This window comes from Grus americana, chromosome Z (genome assembly GCF_028858705.1).
Source record: "Grus americana isolate bGruAme1 chromosome Z, bGruAme1.mat, whole genome shotgun sequence".
In the NCBI taxonomy this organism is placed as follows: Eukaryota; Metazoa; Chordata; class Aves; order Gruiformes; family Gruidae; genus Grus; species Grus americana.
In genome coordinates, this window is record NC_072891.1 from 27,647,960 (window position 1) to 27,672,349 (window position 24,390).

The following is a 24,390-nucleotide window of genomic DNA, read 5'->3' on the forward strand; positions in this document are numbered from 1 at the left end:
CTTTCTTCCCTTCCAACAAGTGAGGGCCTGTGGTTGCAGCAGAAACTCTAATTAAAAAAGTGTATTAAGCTCAAGCTTGATCAGAGCTATGTCAGTCCAAGCATCCTGAAGAAATGTGAGATTTCACAAATTCTAAATACTGTGGCAAACGGAATGGGCGGGTAAAATGGAGACCCAGAACAGAAGTGCTGAAGTGCTTTTCTCTCTCAGCAGCAACGGTTACTTCCCACTGAGGAAGTGATTTTAATTTCTAAACTGTCCTGGGGTACAGTTGGAGGCAACACTTAATATCAAAACTCAATGTCTAGAAGAACATGTTCCTCAGATTTTATAACAGCTGCTAAGGCAAGCCAAGGTGATTGGAAATATGCCTAAGTGAGCCCTCTGGGCATCAGTCTGAGCAGAAAAATAATAATTATGCTGTTATTTATCTTGAAATTGAAAATCCAGGTTTAAAAAGAAAAATAAATAATTTGTGGGATGGAGGGTAAACAAAGGTGGGTAAATTTGAGCCAAATTTTTAGAGAAAGAAAGCAGAAGATGTGTATTAAAATATGCACAAAGGAGTGTTTCTGTATAACACTGCTACCTGAACAAGAACATGATTAGAGAAATTACTTCAGTGTCAGAAATCTGTCATCTTTCTACCACTTGCAAATCTCACGTTGTTTGCCTTTAAGCTGCAACTACCACGGTAGGAAGGTGCTTAAGCACCTGCACTTAAATTGTTCTGAGGACAAGAGACTTCCTAGACCTTGTGTTTTGAGGGAAAACCTGCAAATACAGACCTGAAAATATCAAAAGAGATATATCCTCCAGCATTTTTGTCAGTAAAACTTCATGACTTCTAAGTTAGTGCTGTGAATCCAAGGATTTTGATTTTGAACACTGACCCCCTGGCAACAGCAATACTGCGACTCTGCAGTGACTCTTACCAGGTCCCGAACTGCATATTACAAACCGGACAAGCACCGCTCACGCTGATGTTGTTGTGCTCGTGGGGTTAACTGTGGGCTGACACCATTATCTCAGTCATGGGACTGAGCTGACTTAACGTTCCTCTTCCCTGCTCAAAAACTGTGATTTTTTTTTTTTTTTTTTCAGAAGCCAGCTCAGCTCCCAAAGAACTCCACATGTATAAAAGAGGGGGGAGTGATGTGTTCTGTACTGAAAGTGAGAAGCAGTGGTGGGGTGGGAATACCAAGTTATACCATACCTTATTGCATCTGCCTCTAATTGCTTCATGTTATGCATTCTAGCCTTGCCTAAGGTGCATTGCATTTCTAAGGTGTACTTTTATATGTCCTTTCATATCAAGTGAGGGGTCCCTCTGCTTTTCCCATCCTGGCAAGACTTGGTTAATTCTTGCCTGCCAAGGTACCTAAGAAACCAGTTTCTCTGCTTGAACAGGTTTAAAAAAAAAATAAGTATTTGTTCAAAATGTCTTGGACAAATGCCCTGGTTCCTGCAAAATGACAAGAGTTTAGCAAGACAGAGGTGGAAATCTTTCTGCAAGAACTCTGCCAGAAAAGAGCTTTTTCCATTTGTCTGCTGGAATAAATATTTATTCATTTAACAGAGTACTTCAGAGTGGAGTGACCCTCCTTGTCTAGATGTAATGAATGACCATAATAATGAATGCAGAACTGTTTGAAAGCAGGGAACATCTGTGCCCGGCTGCAGCTCACAGATTCAGCAAAAAAACATTCTTTATCGGGTTGGATATAGCAAAAGTTTGATTGTTTCCTTACATGTTATCCACAAGGTCCAAGTGGACTGCTTGTGGCAGTGTTTCTTGTTTCGGGAGATTTTTTTGTTTTGTTTTGGGGTGGGTGGTTTTTTTTTTTGTTATGTAGTACAGCATCTGTGTGCTTCTTTGTGATTGCATGTGCTTAGCAATGTTTCCACTCCACTAAAGATCTATGCATTATTCACTCATTAATGTATTATTTATTTATTACTCTTGAGGCAGAGCGCTAAGAGCTTTACATTTACAGCGTACCGATTGACAGCTAAGGCAACTCTACAACTATTTCTTGCCTGCCAAGAGTTGCCCCACAGATAAAGCACAGGCTGAACTCCCATGGATTTCCACTAGACTAATTCTGGTCTTCTTATTTCCACCACTTTTCCACTGGCATGGCTCCAGCCTTTTGAAAAGCTCCTCATTATTCACATTAGTGTAAAAAAATGAAGAATGTGTCTAAAAGACTGACAAATTCAGGTTCCGGGAGGCTCAGAGAGGAGACCTAATTCCAGCATGGAGGACCCTTCACAGGGAGCACAATGTCAGCAGCCTCCTCTTATTTAAATCAAAATGGCTTCAGCTTGAATTACACTCCTGGAAGCGTCTTTGTTGTTTTTCCGTGGGAAAAAGAGTATTCCTCAGATAACCAGATCACAAATCAGTTGTGCCTGTAGCATTAAAATCAGTATGTGAAACTCCAGGTAAAAATGAACCGGAAGCCTGTGTACGTTGGGGAGCGCTGCGATCCTGACGCTGGTTCATTGGCTTACGGCAGCACCGCTTGCGGAGAGGCCTGAAGCCACCCTCCACTCGAGACTTGTCCCACCAAAAGGCATGGCAGAGGTGAGCCAGTCACTGGCTCAGGACACTTTGCTCACCCGTCTTACAAGCTGCATGGTACCCGGACAGTGGGCTTATCCGCTAGAGAAGGATTTCTGCCTACTGCTGGGCAATGATGGATGGAACTCTGTGCGACCTTTATATTAGTAAGGTCTTTCCTGATCCTTTCCATTAGTTATTTTTCCTACTCCACCTGTAGGTTGGGCTGGCAATTGCACTGTTTCAACATGGACCTGTTTATTTTCTATAACCAGATTACTGGCAGTAAAATATTCTTCCCTGACATGGCCAGCATTAATGTTTCCACATAGGGAGGGTCCTGTGTCATAGTACAGATATTTTTCCTTGCTTTCAACAATGATGTAACAATAACAACGCAAAGTAATATATTTAATTACGGTTGACTTCTTAAACAGATGTGTGTTCTTATCCACATTTTTTTCCTTCTGTTTTTGATCAGTCAATAGTTCTGATATGCTAAGTCCAGAGTTTTCCCTGGTAATTGGGCTCTGTATGCCCATGCATTCTGGTCTTTAACAATCGTGTCTTTTATATGTGTTTTAGCTCACAAAACACGGTATGACAGCCCTACTGGAGACAGGTTAGAGTTCACACTAGGAGCGTAATATTAGCTGTAACTCAAGAGTATAGCAATATCTTACTGTTCCTTGATCCTACTCCAACATCTTTATTAAATAGCTAGTGACCTCTTTTTTTTTTTTTTCCCCTGAACAGATTCACCTTCTTATCCAAATTTTAAAACTTTTGCTTTTAGCTAAAGACTGAAAAGACAAAGTCAAAGTCCTCCTGTGTAGTGAGAAATGGGCTGCTGAGTGACTGTTCTTAAGGATCCTGAGCTTATTTTCCTTATATTTTTACTGAACAGTAACAAACCAATCATCTCTGTAACAGATCACAGCTGACAGACCTCTGTGTTTGCATAATTCAGCAAGTGGTGTGGTCAGGCCCTTACTGCAAGCTCTGTCCTCCTCTCCCAGAAAGTCTCTCCATAATATGGCTTTTGGTGTCTTCCCAAGCTATTTTATACATATCACTTTAGTCTGCTGTAGTAATACAAAGTCATTACTGCAGTCCTAATCAGACCAGTTAGGTCCTCTCTGAGAGCCAGAAGTAACACGATGTGAAGTACATCTACATGCTTTCTGTGGAAAGAGTGGATTCACCTGTATACTGTTAAAGTTCACATATGATGCCACCAGAAAACATAGAGAATGCTATGATTTTCAGTTCAGCTTAATATTTTTAGGAAAGTCTATGAGGAATTTTAAGCCAATGTTTCTTTTTTCTGCTGTCAATTTAAAGCACTATAAAAAAGTTCCAGAGATGACTAAATGAGATGGGGAGCAGTTCAGGTTAGTTACTGATGTCACATCAGCCTAATGTATTACATGCTTTACAATTGCAATGGATTAAATAATAATCATAGCCTAATTGGCATCCTAGTGGAAAGCAAAGCATACGCAGGATACACATGATCTGTTTTAACATTTGGTCTATGCACAGTGCTGGATGCCACAAAGTGCCTCCTCCTCTTACCTTTGCACCCATAGTCTATGTACTTGTCTTGTCCCACACAAGACACGCACACACTGCTCTGAATTAAGCATCATCTTTTTGCTAGCATAACTGTGTCAGCCAGGAGTATATATACACATATGCTTGCAAAATTCTTTGGAGAAATGCAGTCCTACAAGCTGAAGTGTCCTTTTTGCAGGATGATGTGGTCCAACACAAGACTCCCTGCTGTTGAAGGTTTTCTAGAGATTGGGTGAAATTTCTCACAGGTAGCTATGTGCAAATATATGTGCAAATCTTCTCCCACACTCCCTTTTGTATTGTTATCTTCTCTTCTTCACAAAAGAGGTTGATTTCCTCCCAGAATGAGACTAGAAGACACAAGCATAAAAGCTTTATCTCCTCTAGAGGATGAGAGCAGTGTAGTTATACTACCAATCCCCTTTAAATGCAGGTAGATGAGGGTGTACATCTAAGGAGACTTAAAATATGGATTAGTACTTCTGTGGGTTGTGCTTAATAAATGGAGAAAATTTCTGTCTGTACTGTACCACAGAAAACTTTGGTTGCCAAAGGACAGTCACAAAATTATGCATGTCCTTGGTTATTGGGTTTTGCAGACAGTGCTCTTGCATAAGCTGGAAAACATTTCAATTCACATGCAGCTTAACTTTTCCCTATTGGTGACACAGCTGAAGAGGCTCATGTGTTTTGTTTAGTCCATCATCTGTTTGGAATAACCTATATTTGGAAATGTATTTCCGATCCAGCCATGGAGATGGCAGAATATAAATAACTCAGCAGTTTTTTGTTATTTTAAAGTTACCACATTTGATCTGTTGAAGCTTTTCAGAGGCCGTTAGCGCACAAATGCAATGAAGAACTAATGTTGCTGCAGTGCTGCTTCATTTTTTTGAGTTTGGGGGGTTTTTTGGTGAATACCAAGTTTTTATGGAACCATAGTTTATAGTATACATTCCCATTGGCCTTTCAGATGTATGGATCATCACACCTTGCAGCAGTATGCTTTTCACACAGAGTTAGATTATACTCTTTGGGTGATAACATATGCCTGCAGTGCAGTTATGTAGTGAAAGGCCAGATGTCTATTTTGTGCAATTATGTAGGTTAAAAATATGATCCCAGATGGTTAACTAAAGAACTCTGTCTCTTGCAACCATAGCAATTTTTACCCTGTCTTTTTTTATGGTCATTTACCTTTCTTTAACTTTATTAACTTGTTCCGTGTTTTCTTTTAACACGTGTTCAACCTCTGTTACAGGCACTAAAGATGAGATACACAGAGAGCCTTTGCAAATGAGCTCATTAAGGTAAAACAACTGTTTTCAGTATTTTGTGGGTAGTGAAAAATTATGTTCTGGCTATCATCACACTTGGTATGTGTTCATTGCAGAGAACAAATCTTTATTTGAATATAGTGAAGCAAAAAATGTCCCTTTATTAATCTGATGTACACTAAATAACTTTGCATTTGTTACATGGATGATGACTATTTGGCAGATAAATTTATAAACATTTCCACATTTTATAGATGTATACTGTACACAGTCACCCTACACAAAGCATGCCCTTTCACAAGTATACAGACAGCTTTCCTCAGGGGACTTAATCAAAACACTTGGTCAAACATTTTGGAAGTTGGCAATCTGACACAGAGGAGCATACTGGAAAGATGAGTTCACAATTGTACCAGCTGCACTTGGAATGAAAAATTCAGAACTCCAGAAGAGAGAATTTATCAAGGCACACACATGCAAACACATATATACAATAGTGATGACTGTAACCTGCTTTACAGGAGATCACACACAGCAGTAAAGAAAACAAACAAAGAAAGAAACAGAGAGGTCAGGACCATTGCCAAGATCTTGTTGCAGATTAGCAGATCTGGAAGTAAACATGTATAAATGGGAATTCGACTTCAAAGTGGCTCATTACTGTATATACAATATGTACATGTTTCCTCACATTAAGAAATGGAGACTTGTCAGAAATGGTTATGATTTTCTTGACAACATACGCACACTAACACACCTGCGCTTTTGTACACTAAAGACAGCGTGAAAAAATTGTACTCCTAGTTGGCTCAGAGCAGTTGGCAATTTCATTCAAAGTTTAGTAGGAGAAACTGGGAGCAGAAACTAGTTCGCAAAAAACTAGCAAAGCCTACACATTTTCCTCTGTTGCTCAGCATTAGAAAATGCTGACAAGTCTTTAAGAAATCAGTAACCTGACAATGCCACTAAATTACAGTGAAGTCAGAGCTCTACTTTCAGTACCTCATCCTTGATACTTGACTTCTGCACATCATTACATTGCAAAGGAAACTGCCCACTTAAAAAAAAAAATCTAATTACCTATAGTGCATTGTTGCATATATTTGAGGCCAAATATGAGATACAATTTGTTATCACAATGTTATGCAGTGAAGGTAATACAGCAATTTTTTGGAAAGTTTTAATTGGGATTTTTAATACAATATTCTATAGTAAATGGCTAAAATAAGCTGGCAGTTGATTCATCAGGCTTGCAGCATGGAATATCATGAAAAATCCTTTTTCTGTTTGGGAAACATTACATTCATATGAAAAAGCCAGGCTAAAATTATTTATATTAAAAATAAAATCCTGCAAATTACTTCACTGATTTAAACAGCGATCAGTTTACACACATGATACTGAATCCATGTAACACTTTGTAGGATCCCAAGCCACTAGGAAGACAATAAATGCAGTCACTGGCAGCTTGGTGCATCTTTTTTAACTCTATAAATGAGCTAGCTTTCCTACAGTGCTAATTTCATGCCTGCTCTCATTTTTGTTGCAAATGTCAGTAAAATTTTCATTTTACCAGTGAAGCACTAATGAAATCAATTACCTTATCTCAAAGGATCTGTGGCAGGAAGGAAAAGGAAAGAGCTGGAAAGTTTGTCCAAAAAAGGTGATGGGAAGTTGTGTTTTGTAAGATTGCTCTCCAAATTTTAGTATTCTCTTTTTCCTTCTAAACCATTGGATTTAATCTTTGTTTACAAATTTCCAAATAGATTATCTCCTGCTACTTAGAATCTGAATGGCAATTTTCTACTTTAAACTGTCTATTCATGATCACAATTAGAAACTATGTGCTACAGACTCACTCAGTGAGTATGTTTTCCTTTTGGAAGGACCCACTGCTTTCCAAAAAAAGTACTATTCTGTGAGCATTGTTACCTTTCATAGTTTCCTCCTAAAGGTTTGGCATAGGCTGGTATTTAGTTTATCAACTCATAGAACACATGGGGGAAAAAAAAAATAGAATTGCAGGCTCTTTGGGTTTGTTTGTTTGTTTTAATCTTAGTATAGAGTTGGCTTTCCTATAGCAAATAAACATTGTTAAATCCTGTGGAAGGAACACACCCTTTCTTCTGCTAATTTCTTAGTTCTGTAGCACGTGCGCATGTACCCCACCAGAGGAAGCACACTGGAAAGAATGGATGTCTTGGAAAGAGGGAAGGTGAAATGTGTGGATGCCAGAGCTTTTGAAAGAACTCTCTCCACCCTCTCTGCCCTGTATGCATGTGCTGCTATTTTCACTCTTGATTTGCTCAAATTATAGCTGCAGTTACTTTATACAGCACTAATTACTATAGAAGATCTTAGTGGAAGTTAATCATTAATTGAAAGACACCCTGGCAATGGCTCTGTTTCAGGCTGGTCAAAGATTTCTGATAAGAACAGCAGCAAACAATTGTTTAGCCACATTACCAGAACAACACCAGCTATGTATGCAGAAACAATGAAAAACACACAGCACGGGAAGACACAGACATTTTCTCATAGGTTACAGAGAAGTTAACATATTGAGATCCACATGGAGCAATGTGAAGGATTTCTAGTTGAGTAAGACAAAAATTCATGGCTTTTAGGATTTTATGTTTGAGAGTGCTGTGTCTCCTATTCACTGGAACATGACCAGCGCCTTTGCACGATGTGCTCTTCTGCTGTTTGGCACAGTGCGGTGGGAGAGGGAAGGCTACAGCTCATTTTTCAGACCATTTCAGGAGTTCCCTTCCAATGCTCGAAAGCTAATGGCCAGCTAAGATGAATCTTGGCATCCCAACAAATTTGCACATGAATAAGTAAAGTTTGCACAAGAAATGGAGCAGGATGATATTTGTGTTCAAAGCATAATGCATAATGCAGAAAGTAACACTTTGTATCATTGAGATTGAGATGACAATATGGTTTGTAAGTCTTACATCTACCTGTGTTATAGGGAGGTTTGTGTGTATATATGTGTGCATACTTACCCACATGTGTGTCTGTATATGTATTCACCTGTAACTATGTAATACTTCTTTATGATATACAGTATTATATAGCTGCAGGCTAGGATTTAAGGAAGACAGCTGACAAAAATAAAAGTAATTGAACCATAAGTCTTGAAATCTTACTCTTCCTGATTTGCATTTAATTTGATTCAATTTAATTTTTTTTTTCCCCTACCTTCTTCTTTTGCAGGATCACCTTTTAACTGGCTAAGGGCCTACATGGGATTCACAAATGGCTTTTATGATATAGCCAGTGGGGAACAGTCATATATTTACTAGGCAGACATTAAGAGGCTAGAAGACATGTATTATAGGTTAGAAATCATACAGTATTACCAGAGAGAAATGCTAGGTGACGACTCTAGCTCTAGGCAGATGAAACTGGAACAACACGTAAGACGTTGGACTCTTGCAGAGTACTGTCCTTGCAATGAGTTATGAGTACTGTCCATCAGCAGCAAGTAGCTTCAACTTGCTTGGTCAGGACTACTGGTGAAAACTGAGTGGCAGGCGGTAGATGTCCAAAATTAGAAAGTATGAGGCTGAGCAAAAAAAGCAGATCCTTGGGATCTGAGAGAAATGAGCTTAGGGGGCTAGCTGTAGAGAGAGTGATGAAAGCCAGCCTGCCAGCAATTTCTCTCTCTCACTTGCAGACTGGTGTGTCTGGCTACAGCTCAGAAGTGTTGATGGCCCGAGTAGGGGCAAGATCTCTACAAATCTTCACAGTTATGTGGCATTAAAGTGTATATTCATGAATACCCTGGAAAGGACAACACTTTTGTGTCAGGTCATCTGCCTTTGTTGTTAAGCAATCTCCAAACTTTGATTATTGGACTGTGTACTGGTCAGAAGCGAGCAGTATGTTCGAGAACTTTGTCAGGCAGGGAAGATCGTTTACCGCAGAAAGCAATTACACTTCTACTTTTCCCCATTTTTTTCCTAAGTATTTTGGTGCTAGTAAATGTAGCTTGTGTGTATGTTGTGGGAGGAGACTGCCAATAATTACTGCTTTATTAATTTTTAATTAGACAGAATATACTCCAAGGGCTAGAAAGCATGGCTACGTATTATAGGCCAGAGTCTTTAGAGATAATTCAACCTATTATCAAATAAGAAAAGTAAATGTCAGGCCCATTTTGTAGTTTTCCTGTTTCTGACATGTTAAGTCAGTGCATCAAAGAAAGGTCCTGAATGTGGATGAAGTTCTATATAAAAATCTTACAAACTAAAGTAGGACTAAATATTGAAGGATCCTTCCTGTGCAGGAAGAAGTAGGGTATTCGCCACTGCAACAACACTAAAAAATGCAAATAAAAATAATGCATCTAAAAATATTTTGCATTACTTGGTTGAAACTATCAATATTAGAAGAAAGCAAATAAGGCTGATTTCAGCATATGGACTGGTTGTAGATGGGATGAGGGTAAGTGAAGGTAAGGGAGATCTGTAAGTAGCATTATAAATTGGTGCTTTCTATTTAAATCAGGTTCTGAAATGAGGTCCAGATTTTCTGGCTAACATATCTCTGCTAATTCCACCTCACTGCTGATCCCTGTCTTGCCTCCAAACTGCAGGCAAAAGGCTGTCTTTTCATACTGTGCTTCCTGAACTAGCAGCATTGGAAAGTACTAATTCAGGCAAATACCTAATATTTTACAGTGAGTTTAATGAACAAGAAGGCAGGAAATGTAGAGGAAAAGCAGTCTCTCAGACATGTTTTCTTCTGGAATATGATTACCAAACATGTGTTTTCTTTCAAGACTCCAGAGGAAGTGGAGCATTTCTGTTTTCACTTCTTGTGTTTTTGACCCCCTGAGTAGAAGGATTCATTTTTTAACATTGTGATTGAAATTTCAATTGCATTTCCAGGTTATTAAACAGGAAACATGGTTTGTGGGTTGTATTAGCATGATATCATCTTGTTTATGTAAAGAGGTGCAACTGGATGTAAACATCTTTCTCTGACTAATTAAGATCATTTTAAAACTCACAATGGGGAAGAGAGCTAAAGCCCAGCACAAAGAGGCTGTCCATATGAGGGGCTCAGGACTGTATTATATTGCTGAGAATTAGAATCAGCAGTTGTGCCTTAAGAGCACTTGCACAAAAATAAAGCTCCGTAGTGGTAGAAAAAGAAAACAAGAACAGAGAATAATATTTCCTCCCAAAGGAGCTGAGCTAGGTGCACAGACAAGAAGATTCTCCCCTATCTGCCCCCACAGCAGAAGGAAACCCCCACAGGGAAGACCCGTCCTTGTGTTAGTTCAGCCTTCTGCATATGTAGGGAAATGTGGAGTCTGGTTGCCTTAAAAGGGTGAGATTGTCTGAAGCACTTTTGAGTTTGCTTTCTGGCTTTGTTTAAAAAGAGAGGGCCAAATTGCAAAAGATATGTGGCAAACCTTCTTACTGAATGTTACTATGAAGTCAGATGTGAGAGCAGGAGGAGCGAGTTTTGACTTACTTTAAGCTTGTCCCTCTGGTAAGAAAAGCAATTTGGGATGGAATTAATGGAATGGCATGAAGAGAAAGAAAGCGGAGCTTGTGTTAGCTGTCTTTCTTTGCCTCACTTTTCTAAGGTGGTGAACAAAGAGTCAACTACTGGAACAATCAGGAGGGAGAGCTAATACTTTTTCACCTGTGTCAAAGTTTTACACCTCTGGAAGGGCACTGGCTAAAATCAAGCATAGAGGAAGAAGGCTTCCCAATATATCATTCATGAGCAATTCTGCTCCAGTAACAATGAACACCTGATCCTGGTTCCCTTGCTAGGAGTCTGTACTCAGCAATCAATGCAACGCACACCAGATGAGATGTTTTAGTGTATGTTTCCAATCAAAAGGGTGCTAACATGAATGTAGCCAATCTGGTTAAAAAGTACAAACACAACGAATAAGATGCTTTCAACAAATAAGACTTTGCTAAGTCAACCTCTACTATCAGTAAGCCTGTAAGAAGTAAAACTAATTAAAAGAAAATTTATTTGCCAGAAATGAAAGCATGTGGTCTCTTTTGCGGACAATTTTCAAATTTTAAAGTAGTTGACTGTCATGGTTAATAGTATTCTAAATGCTGTCAGTCTTCTCTGTCTTCAGAGGCCATTGTACTTTTTTGTCATTGCTATCATTGGGATAAGCGTTTCAGCTTTACAAGAGAAGAGCACTAGACCTTATATCCTACTTTAGTTTAGACTGAAAGGAGTTTCCAATTAGTGGACAGTCAGTTCAGTGACCAAAACAGACAAATAAGCGTTTTTGATTATCTGTATTTGATAGCTCTGATACACAAATGTTATCAAGTTCATTTCTCTGTGGTGTATCAGGGATCTAAACAGGCCATGAAGTGGCTCTTCATGTGAGATATATTGAAAAGACACAGAAAGGAAGTGCAATTCCTACTGCCCAACATTTATTACCCGAGATTGCTTTGGAAACTGCAAAAAAAGACAGATTCACTAACGACCAGCCAAATCACTTTCACTTATAATGTAAGTAACATTTGCGTCCAGATCTTGATAGATTAAGTATTTCTGCTCCTGTCTGTGGATTGTACCTAACTTAACCAAGTATTTACAGCTTGAAATTGCATTCACTTCTGCTATTTTTATGAGACGAATCCTTACTGCACTCGAGCCCAAACAATTGATTGTTCAAACAGCTTTGATGCTGGCTTGTGTGATAATTCAAATCTGTTGAGCCAACTGGCTCACCAGCTAGGGAGATTCTAGCTTTAGGTTTTGTTTAATATGTTGGAAATGTTTGTGGATTTTTTTTCTTTGTTCATCTCTTCCATTTACTTTTTCTCCCCTTTTCTATCCATTATTCTTTTTTCCTTTTCCTACCTTAGAAATTTCCTGTATCATGCAAGGTCTGTGTAGTTAGAAATTTTATTTGTCTTTACTAATTCCTGCTGTTGTTATATTCTACTTAATTCAGACTTAATCACACACTGGTGATGTAGTCAGGATTTAGGACAAGAACCAGCATTGAAATCAGCGTAATTTTATACGTAATGAGATTTTGGTGTGTTAGCCTTGAACCATAGCCCTCAAAAGTTGAATCTTATTTTTCTGTGGCTCATCAGGTGGCGTGAAGTGCTGGATCTGGATGTTCTTCAGAATTACATACTGAGATGGACAAAATATGCTACCTTTAAGTGGACAGTACATAGCAAGACAATGTAATACTTTACCATTGCTGTTGATGTTTACTCGAAACATGTACAGAGGCTTCAGATTTCAAAATAAGTTATGCAGTAAGTACGAGGTGGACACATGTTACTAATGCATGGCACAGAGAAACAGGGCTCAAATATAATTCTCATGGGAGAAAACAGCCTTGAAATAATATAAAGACTATGACTAGTAGACAAAAGGCACAGAAGCAAAACTAAGGCCAGCATTTTGTTGTTAACCTGGAACTTGGTGAAAAGTAATTCTGCCTCATTTTTTTAACATACTTTAGGAATTTAAAAGACATGTTTGTGTCAGATTTAAATATAAAATATTTCATCTCAAATATTTTAACTGTTTATATTGCAAAATAAACACACTTCCTAAACTTTGTTTCTTCCTGTATCATATTTAAATTTTCAACATCAAAAAAATGCCCACTAGTTTTCCATACTCATGCTTTTTTTTTAATTAAGCCACTCTTCTCCTTTGTTAATAGCAGAAAACAGCATCTTGGGCTAACATTTTGGTTCTACAATGTGTAGCACAGGCATTTATTAATAACTGAAAAATGTAACTTCTAGAATCAGTAAATTAAACAATGAACTTTAAATGCAATGAATGATCTGCTTATATAGACTTTTATTGACTCTTTCAATACGACTAAGATGATGATTGACACACAAATCAGTGATAGATATTACTACCCAAGCCAAGTTCACATATATGAACAAGAGAAAAACTAATGAAAAAAAATATCTATTCTACTACATGATGACCTTATCTGAGAGCCTAATTTCTTTGGCAATGATTCAACCACCTAATAAACATTGTCAGACATAATTAGAAAGAACACTGATAAATTTTCCCTCATCTTTTATACCAACTTTGTTCTTTGAAACTTGAAACTGCAGATAGTTCATCAGCTGATACAAGTTGTCTTCATTCTATTGAAAGCAATGCCAGTTTCTGTCATCAAAGAATCTGCCCCCTTTGCCTGTTAATTTTAGAGATGTATTTTTGTTTAATTTTTAATGCTGACATTTTAAAGATGTCATAGCCTTTTGCAGAGCAGTAGGACTGGTGAGGAGGTCTTTATTGTAATCCAGAACAGTCCACAGCACATGCCTTAGAAGGAATATATTTACTACCATTTGCTCTCCATTCATCCTTGCACTCGGTCTAATGAAGACATTACCACTCCCTGCAGCCTTGGTTTGGCTTCTGTCTTAATGACCTTTCAGAGAGATATTTGAAAGTGTTAAATGGTGAGATATCCCCAGAACTATTAAAAATCAGCTGAGAAAATGGTTATATAAAGAAGTGTATAAACTGTGAAAATAATGAAGATGGGTGTTATTATTGTTTTTCTTTGTTTTGATATTAAAAAAATCTTTTGAGAAGTTTTAATTACATTATACTCTATATCGAAGTTATGGCCTGACTAAATTTACTAGGTGGCATTCTACCACCACATATTTTTATAACTATTCTGTGACAAGGAAAAATATATTAGATATGTAAATATCAAACTTTTCTGAAAGCATCTTATTTTTCGTATAGTTCACTGGTGTGATTTTTTCTTTATTCATAGCTACAACAACATAAATATTTGCATCAATTTACTCCTGGATTAAGAAAAATTTGCTGTTTTAAAATATTTCAAATGCCAGAAGTGAGAAGAAAATTTCTTTTTTTTTTTTCCCCTGGCAGATCAGCAGCAAAGAGTGAAAGTGCTTATTTTGTTATTTTCTTTGCTGCTTACCCGTATGGGCTTTTCATCTCCTTACAGTGGCTGTTGCCTTCTCCTCAGCAAACAGGGGCTGTAGTTGCTAATTTTTACTTTAGATTGAATCTGCCTAGAAAGTTTTCCCAAGAAAGAGGCGTTGCCACAAGTTTTTACCTTCTAAGCACAGCTGCAGAAGGTCAGTATTCTCAGTGTTGATGCAATCTGTAGAGTTGCCCAATCGGTGCTGCATGCATTGATACATATAATATTAACATTTTCTGCACCGATACTGGTAACTAATTGATTTGCATGTCTGTACTGTCACAAAAGCTCACAAAGTCATGGCCAAATTTAGCATGTATTTTTAAATATCTTAGCTTGCATTTTAAATATCTAATTATCAGTATGGTTTTTACCTTCCTGACCATGTCACCAAAAGTGTTTTAAGAGGTAGCTTTGCAGTTTGAAGTTACATGGTTTTGAATAGCAATGTATGCAAGCAAATAAAAGTGAAATTTAAAACCTTCATACAGAGGTTTCAAATCTCTGTTACTCCAAAGTATCTTTTGAGTTTGATTTCTGACATCTGAGCACTCTACTAAGCATTGAGAATCTGAAGCCTTTGCACCATCAGTCAGGAGAGTTGACATTTGTACGAAGAAGAAAGTAAATGGTAAATGGCCTTTTCTAGTTACATCAACACCTGGGTTCTTGTGTCAGGAAGCCGAAGTCCTACCAGACCTCCACATACTAGAACAGTAGAAGCAAGGAGAATAGGGATGGCTTTGGTGATACCAACAAGGGAACCGAATATTAAGTTTCCAAGTACAGCTGCTGCTTTGCATAGTGCATTCAAAAAGCCAAAGCCTGTTGCCCTAGAAGAGAAAACAGAAGAAAGTTAAAAAATGGGTGAAAGGGTAAAGCCTTTGAGACAAATCCTCAGTGGGAATAAATCAGTATAGCCCCGATATCTTAAATAGAATTTATGCCAACAAGGATTCTGTGCTTGTCATTATAATATGAAATCAAAGCTCAGCTGCTACAGAATTTTATTGAGGCAAATTCATTCTGCTGCCTGAGGGACCAAAATGTGAAATGAATGACTGAATAGGTAACTTTACACCTCTACAGTAGAACAAAGGACTTGCAAATGGAAATTCAGTAACACTTAAAATGCTGGTTTGGGAGACAGGAGGTTGGAAATAATTTGAGAGCTACCTGGTGATTTGGGAAAGAAGTAACCAGAATAAAAGAATGATCATCTTGGTACACTGAATAGAAATGTATTTCTTACAGGTGGTACACATGTTCAACCAGTGCTTTTTCAAAAGGTTAATGAGACCTCCAATAATAATCAACGTTTGTCTCTTAGAGCTAAAGAGAATAGGGTATAAAACCTCGCTGCTTGGTGTAAAAAAGATACCTGAGAAACTCTGGAAAAAAGGGAAAGGAAATAGATTACCAAACGAAAGTATGACCTGGGCAACTCAGAGGGTCGTTTGCATTGCAGTGGTGTGATTTTAGTAGTCTGAATTAAGCATTTTAGATATTTGGTATCCCGTGCATAGATGTATTATGCAAACTGCCATCATATTACTAAATGTTTTGACATGACTGTATGATGCATAATTGCAGGAATAACCTTGTACTACCAAAAATGTCGCAATAAAAGCATCTGTATGATAGAAGAATCTCTAACATTTCTCCAATCTCTTAGAAGTGAAAGAGTGAAGGACTATGTGGAGCTCACACTGTGCTCATTGGGATAAAATTATAAGAATCAGGAGGGTAGAAATTTATTTTCAGAACAAAGTGTTTCTTTCTTGTTAATATGAAATACTGCCATTAGAAGGAAGAAGCCTCCAGTCTAAACAGCACGGATTAACAGAAATGCTAATGGTCTGAGTGACTAAAAAGAGCCCTAATTATTGTATTGAGGTGCATGTGAAGGAAAGGAAGAAGTCTTGTACTCACATGTAGCCTGAATTCCTAGGAAGTAAGTTTGAAAAACTTCTACCAGAGATCCTAAAGAGCAGCCCAGAGAATCAAGTTGAAGTAAGCACACTTGATCCCAGCTGAGAGCAAAGGTATAAACTCCTAATGTTCTTCACAGAACTGTTTTTTGATTTTGGTAACAGCAGACCATGGTATCAAGGGAGAAGAGATCCTCTCCCTCAGGCAACTGATGAACGTGACCACAGCCCAGAGTGTCATTAGTTCATCTCTTCTGCTCCTCTGCAAATCTGGCTGCTGGATCTCAATAGCGTTGATCAGTCAGGCCCTTCAGTGTTCTACATCCAAGTCTTACACTGGGGCAGCGGTAAAAGCTTCTGCCTGGTATAGTTGACTAGGATATAGGGGATTTCAGCACTGTCCTGACTATCTGACATGCTGTGTTTCAGAATTATACCGGTCCTGGTATATTTCAGGACCTGCACCAAAAGAATGATGAAGGTAGGTCTAGATCCTTCTGATACATATCTAAATCACTCTAGTTTGCTTGAAGAAGCAGAACTGTAGTTAACCCACAGAGTCAACTCCAGAATCAGAACAAGATTCAGAAATGTGCTAACTTGAAGTAATGATACTGTGATTGTCAAATTCTTAAATCAGTTAAAAGGATGTTTGTAGAACAGAATTAAGACATGGAACAGACTAGTTAATATTCCTTCGAAAAGACTTTTTTCTGTTAATGTTAAATATTCATTTGTCCATGGTTGCAGACCAAAGTCAAATTTCTTTGCCTAAAACATTATGGATGTAAAATCAGAAGAGTTGATATTTACAGTTCCAGTGTCAGTTCTGTGTATTATATGCCTTTTCTGACCCAAGGACAAGACACAAGTTAGTCTCTTTTGCTGGGTGATTATAATAATAATTAATTTAGTATTAGTTTGGCTATATGTCTCTTGCAATTGACAGCAGTGTCAATTCTTTCTTTAGGAAACCTGAGATTTAGGCAAGTAATTATTATTTTGCCTGAAGTAATCATAATTCCTCTTTGTGCAAAAAGTGGCACTTATCCAGACTATAATTATCAATGATATCTAAGGAAGGAGAGACAGGTCATTCTGATAGCAGAGCAGAAACTACCTAGAAACACTGTGAAAAAAAAATCACGAGAGACTCAGATACATCTTCTGAATGTTCAAAGACCTTACTTGCTTTTTTTTTTTTTCAAAATTTGATTAAACATCCAGTACTTTTACATAATACTTATTGCCAAGAAGTGCTAAACATGAACATCCTGGAGATAACCATCTGCTGTCGGACATTGCAGATCAGTGAGGACTGCCTGAGAGCACAGTGCTGAGTGTGGATAAGAAAACTTTGGAAGAGTTGCTTGTGAAGCTTTCTGACAGAGAAACATTTGCAGCAGCTCCTTGAAAATGCCTTCCTCAGAGGAGAAATGAGAAAGTTAAAACTTGCCCATTTTAAGGAAGACTTTGGAGGAATCAGTCCAAAGGAGAAGTGAGAGATGCTCTGAATGAAGCAGTGAAGAGCCACCTTACTGGAGTAATCTTTCAAAGCCTACGAGAAGAAGGTCAAATCTCTACCACAGAAGCATATGTACTACAAAAGCAGACAAAGCAGAGCATCAGAAGAATTTTCTCACCAACAAGGAAGGGCTGGTAGGGGATATGAAGCTCAAGGGCAGCCGTGGCTGCAGTGCCCATGAAACGGTGGCGTTCAAGATCCTCAGGGCAGCGAGGAGGCTGCACAGGAAGGTCACTACCCTGGACTTCAGGAGAGCAGCCTTTGGCCTCTTCAGGAATCTGCTTGGTAGAGTACCATGGGACAAAGCCCTGGAAGGAAGAGGGGCCCAAGACAGCTGGCTAATATTCAAGGGTCACCTCCAAGCATAGGAGTGATGCATGCCAGCAAAGAGGAAGCTAGGCAAAAACACCAAGAGGCCCCCATGGATGAACAAGTTGCTCCTGGACAAACTCACACACAGAAAGGGTGGAAGCAAGGGCAGGTAGCCTGGGAGGAATATAGAGAAACTGTTCAAGCAGCCAGGAATCAAGTTAGGAAAGTCAAAGCCCTGATAGAATTATATCTGGCCAGGGACGTTGAGGACAAGAAAAGTTTCTATAGGTATGTCAGTGGTAAAAGGAAGACCAGGGAAAATGTGGGTCCCCTCTGGAATGAAACAGGTGACCTGGTTACCCAGGATATGGAGAAGGCTGAGGTACTCAACGACTCTTTTGCCTCAGTCTTCACCAGCAAGTGCTCTAGCCACATTGCCCAGGTCACAGAAGACAAAGGCAGGGACTGGCAGAATGAAGAACCGCCCACTGTAGAAAAAGATCAGGTTCAAGAATATCTAAGGAACCTGAAGGTGCACAAGTTCATGGGACTTGATGAGATGCATCTGTGGGTCCTGAGGGAACTGGCGGATGAAGTGGCTAAGCCACTCTCCATCATATCTGAAAAGTTCTGGCAGTCCGGCTGGAAAAGGGGAAACAAACCCCCCATTTTTAAGAAGGATAAAAAGGAAGACCCAGGGAACTACAGGCCGGTCAGTCTCACCTCCATGCCTGGCAAGATTATGGAGCAGATCCTTCTGGAGGCTATGCTCCGGCACATGGAAAATAAGGAGGTGATTGGTGACAGCCAACACGGCTTCACTAGGGGTAAATCGTGCCTGACAAACTTGGTGGCCTTCTATGATGGGGTTACAGCGTCTGTGGATAAGAGAAGGGCAACTGACATCATCTACCTGGACTTGTGCAAGGCATTTGACACTGTCCCGCACGACATCCTTGTCTCTAAATTGGAGAGACATGGATTCGACCGATGGACCACTCAGTGGATAAGGAATTGGCTGGATGGTCGCACTCAGAGAGTTGTGGTCAACGGCTCAATGTCCAAGTGGAGAACAGTGACGAGTGGCGTTCCTCAGGGGTCAGTGCTGGGACCGGCACAGTTCAACAACTTTGTCAGCAACATGGACAGTGGGATCGAGTGCACCCTCAGCAAGTTTGCCGACGACACCAAGCTGTGTGGTGTGGTTGACACACTGGAGGGAAGGGATGCCATCCAGAGGGACCTTGACAGGCTGGGGAGGTGGGATAGTGTGAACCACATGAGGTACAAGGCCAAGTGCAAGGTCCTGCACGTGGGTCAGCGCAATCCCAAGCATGACTATAGGCTGGGCGAGGAATGCATTGAAAGCAGCCCTGAGGAGAAGGACTTGGGGGTATTGATTGATGAGAAGCTCAACATGAGCCAGCAGTGTGCACTTGCAGCCCGGAAAGCCAACTGTGTCCTGGGCTGCATCAGAAGAAGCGTGACCAGCAGGTTGAGGGAGGTGATCCTGCCCCTCTACTCCGCTCTTGTGAGACCCCACCTGGAGTACTGCGTCCAGCTCTGGGGTCCCCAGTACAGGAGAGACATGGAGCCGTTGGAGCGAGTCCAGAGGAGGGCCACGAAGCTGATCAGAGGGCTGGAGCACCTCTCCTGTGAGGACAGGCTGAGAGAGTTGGGCTTGTTCAGCCTGGAGAAAAGAAGGCTCCAGGGAGATGTAACTGTGACTTACGAGTACCTAAAAGGGGCCTACAGGAAAGCTGGTGAGGGACTGTTTATGAGGGAGTGTAGTGACAGGACAAGGGGTAATGGGTTTAAGCTGAAGGAGGGTCGATTTAGATTAGATGTTAGAAAGAAATTCTTTACTGTGAGGGTGGTGAGGCACTGGACCAGGTTGCCCAGAGAGGTTGTTGGGGCCCCCTCCCTGGAAGTGTTCAAGGCCAGGTTGGATGGGGCTTTGGGCAACATGGTCTAGTGGAGGGTGTCCCTGCCTGCAGCAGGGGGGTTGGAACTAGATGATCTTTGAGGTCCCTTCCAACCCAAACCATTCGATGATTCTATGATTCCATCTTCGCTGGTGACATGGACAGTGGGATCAAGTGCACCCTCAGCAAGTTTGCTGATGACATCAAACTGCGTGGTGCAGTTGACACACTGGAGGGAAGGGATGCCATCCAGAGGGACCTTGACAGGCTGGGGAGGTGGGACCGTGTGAACCACATGAAGTTCAACAAGGCCAAGTGCAAGGTCCTGCACACGGGTCAGGGCAATCTGAAGCACCACTACAGGCTGGGGGGAGAATGGATTGAGACTAGCCCTGAGGAGAAGAACCTGGTGGTGTTGGTAGGTGAAAATCTTAACATGAGCCAGCAGTGTGTGCTTGCAGCCCAGAAAGCCAATCGTGTCCTGGGCTGTATCATAAACAGTGTGACCAGCAGGTTGAGGGAGGTGATTCTCCCCGTCTACTCCACTCTGGTGAGATCCTACCTGGAGTACTGCATCCAGCTCTGGTGTTCCCAGTACAAGAGAGACATTGAGCTGTTGGGGCGAGTCCAGAGGAGGGCCACAAAAATGGTCAGAGGGCTGGAGCACCTCTCCTGTGAGGACAGGCTGAGAGAGTTGGGATTGTTCAGCCTGGAGAAGAGGAGGCTCCTGGGAGACCTTAGAGCAGCCTTCCAGTACCTGAAGGGGCCTACAGGAAAGCTGGTGAGGGACTGTTTATCAGGGAGTGTAGTGACAGGACAAGGGGTAATGGGTTTAAGCTGAAGGAGGGTCGATTTAGATTAGATGTTAGAAAGAAATTCTTTACTGTGAGGGTGGTGAGGCACTGGACCAGGTTGCCCAGAGAGGTTGTTGGGGCCCCCTCCCTGGAAGTGTTCAAGGCCAGGTTGGATGGGGCTTTGGGCAACATGGTCTAGTGGAGGGTGTCCCTGCCTGCAGCAGGGGGGTTGGAACTAGATGATCTTTGAGGTCCCTTCCAACCCAAACCATTCGATGATTCTATGATTCCATCTTCGCTGGTGACATGGACAGTGGGATCAAGTGCACCCTCAGCAAGTTTGCTGATGACATCAAACTGCGTGGTGCAGTTGACACACTGGAGGGAAGGGATGCCATCCAGAGGGACCTTGACAGGCTGGGGAGGTGGGACCGTGTGAACCACATGAAGTTCAACAAGGCCAAGTGCAAGGTCCTGCACACGGGTCAGGGCAATCTGAAGCACCACTACAGGCTGGGGGGAGAATGGATTGAGACTAGCCCTGAGGAGAAGAACCTGGTGGTGTTGGTAGGTGAAAATCTTAACATGAGCCAGCAGTGTGTGCTTGCAGCCCAGAAAGCCAATCGTGTCCTGGGCTGTATCATAAACAGTGTGACCAGCAGGTTGAGGGAGGTGATTCTCCCCGTCTACTCCACTCTGGTGAGATCCTACCTGGAGTACTGCATCCAGCTCTGGTGTTCCCAGTACAAGAGAGACATTGAGCTGTTGGGGCGAGTCCAGAGGAGGGCCACAAAAATGGTCAGAGGGCTGGAGCACCTCTCCTGTGAGGACAGGCTGAGAGAGTTGGGATTGTTCAGCCTGGAGAAGAGGAGGCTCCTGGGAGACCTTAGAGCAGCCTTCCAGTACCTGAAGGGGCCTACAGGAAAGCTGGTGAGGGACTGTTTATCAGGGAGTGTAGTGACAGGACAAGGGGTAATGGGTTTAAGCTGAAGGAGGGTCGATTTAGATTAGATATAAGGAAGAAATTCTTTACTGTGAGCGTGGTGAGGCACTGGACCAGAGAAGCTGTGGCAGCCCCCTCCCTGGAAGTGTTCAAGGCCAGGTAGGATGGGGCTTTGGGCACCCTGGTCTAGTGGAGGGTGTCCCTGCCCATGGCAGGGGGGTTGGAACTGGATGATCTTTGAGGTCCCTTCCAATCCAAACCATTCTATGATTCTGTGACTCTAGGAACGTCTGGAGGAAGCTGACCAGGATGGAGACAAGCTCCTGAGAGGGAAGGGGCTCCACACTGACGCCATCTTGTAGGGTGAACAAGAGTGCAGATAGGAAGGAGGAGCATGAAAAGGAAAGGCTGTGATAAAATAGACTTTGTTGCAAACAGGTAGGAAGAGGTTAAAGACAGCACAGCCAGCCTGGAAAAGAGAGTTTGTGTGATAGGATAATAACAGGTTGGAACTGTTTTGAACAAGTCAGGGGAAGAAGGAGAGGAAGAGAGTCAGAACTGTTCTAATTTTGGCCTCATTTATGCACAGAGAGTATTTCTAAAGTTATAGTGGTGACTGGTTGGGATCAATGTCTGCACATGTAAATATAATTTATCCAGCTTCCAGTAGTGATAAAACCAAACTTGCTCCCAAATAACAATAACAGGTAAAAAGACAGTGTTCACATAGAGAAAACAGACACTTAGTCATCAACAGCTTCAGTATATTCAGAGAGATACCAGAACTCCCCAAAGAATACATACGTCTAGCTAAAGCAAATTTGGATAGGTACAGGCAGGAAATCTTTGGAAAGGCAATAGCACAAAACATATGGGGATGCTTATATTCAGTGTTGTTTTATAGTGTCTTATAAAGGTAAGCTGTTTCACAGATGTTATTTGTTTATATCAACTAGTTATAACAGGGGTCTGAATATAATTTTCTGAGCAATTTGGATGAGTTCTTTTCATGTGCTGGGCTCTACAGGTAGCATGTTCAGGGCTGCCACTGTGATTTAGAACTATTATAGGTTATATACCCAAGATTATGTTATTACGTTTTAAAGTAATTTTGTAATACAATATCTCTTGTATCTGAGCAAAATTAAGGTAATTTGTTGGCACTGAAAAACCAGTTCTGCTTTGTAAAATGGATTTATTAAATTTTTCCAATTGTAAGGGGTCATTATTAGTGTAATCCCGTTAATGTTATCAAATTATAAAAAAAGAAGAGTAAGACAAAGTAAGTCTATTTTTATTACTTTTGGCTGTCCTGATGATGCAAAATGAACAATGCAGCAGAAGTTCAATTTTTTGATCTTTAAGTAGTTTTCAGGCATGTCCTTTCACCTAAAATATGCACAGCATTGGCAGGAACAGTAAGATTTTTACAGGCTGAAGTAAAATGTTGTTGCAACCTGTACCTGAAAAGCATTGTCACTGTTCAACCTTCTGCCTTCATATCCTTCAATATTAATACTATGGTTGAATGTGAATTTGTTCTGTATTGATAGTCAGAACAAAATCATTAACAAACTGTTGAGCTCCAAGGATAGCAAACTCAGACTTGTTGGGTTTTAAACATCTTTCTTAGAACAGTGTCTGTGATTCAGCTAAAATCTGTGTTAATTCATGCCTTTATAATTATTTCTACTGAATCCAGGGGAGTAAAAATAGCTAGGCAATAAATATGCTGCAATTCACATACATAATGGAGCATAATCTTCTCTTGGAGCACTAGTACAGTCTCTGCTACCGTGTTTCAGGAAAGTGCCAGAGTGTACAGAAAGTCTGCAAATGATCAAAGGTATGTGATGTGTCATCTCAGCACCATGAATAAATAGTGAAAAAATCCGAAGACATAAGGCCATTACTATATACATCAATTTCCATTATGTTAATCAGTTATTGGGTGAGGCACTGGCACAAAATTATTTTTTGACTCCATAGGCAATCCTTATTACTGGTCAAGAGAGTTTGGTAGCAAGAATCCCTTATCCAGCTAGAGAATGTCATTAAATCTTTCCAGTACATCAGTAAGATAATGCTGGTGAATCAATCTGCGATTGCCTTACCAAAAAAAAAAAAAAAAAAAAAAAAAAGTTACTGATTTTAGTATTGATAAGAGAAAAAATGCGGAAGTCTTATAAAAGTGTCAGGTCTGAGAGAAAGCTGGATGTTAGGGAAAAGAAATTTTCCCCCATGTATTTTACTTCTGTTGCTGGGAAAGCTGCAACAAAGAAAAGTCTTTAGCTTCCTTTCACCCAAGCCCCACATAAAAATGGCAAGAGTCCAAAAAGTTAAAAATAGAGGGATTATCCAAGCCTCTAGATTAAAAGAGCTTGTTTCTTGGTTGCCACATATGCTCCTTCTTAGACAAGGTGCTTATATTCCTATGGAAAATACTTCAGGTCCACTTTTCCATTGCTAATAGTCAGAGCACCTAAAAACTTCATTGCCCTGCAGTGGAGTGCTACTGAATGTGTAGCACAGACACTTGATAACTTTCTTGCCAGAGATAATGCTGAC

The 24,390-nt window shown here is 40.5% G+C and overlaps 1 protein-coding gene across 3 annotated transcripts in view; it reads right to left on the reverse strand.

The window, feature by feature from the left end:
• Window positions 1-5,541: 5,541 nt before the first annotated feature.
• The window catches only part of SV2C (synaptic vesicle glycoprotein 2C), a 134,141-nt gene continuing 115,292 nt past the window's right edge, over window positions 5,542-24,390 (reverse strand). For all 3 annotated transcript variants that reach the window (XM_054811102.1, XM_054811100.1, XM_054811101.1), the window contains one exon: window positions 5,542-15,225. In XM_054811102.1, coding sequence (XP_054667077.1) covers window positions 15,042-15,225 — 184 coding nt within the window. In that variant the 3' untranslated portion in view covers window positions 5,542-15,041. The remainder of the gene's footprint in view (window positions 15,226-24,390) is intronic.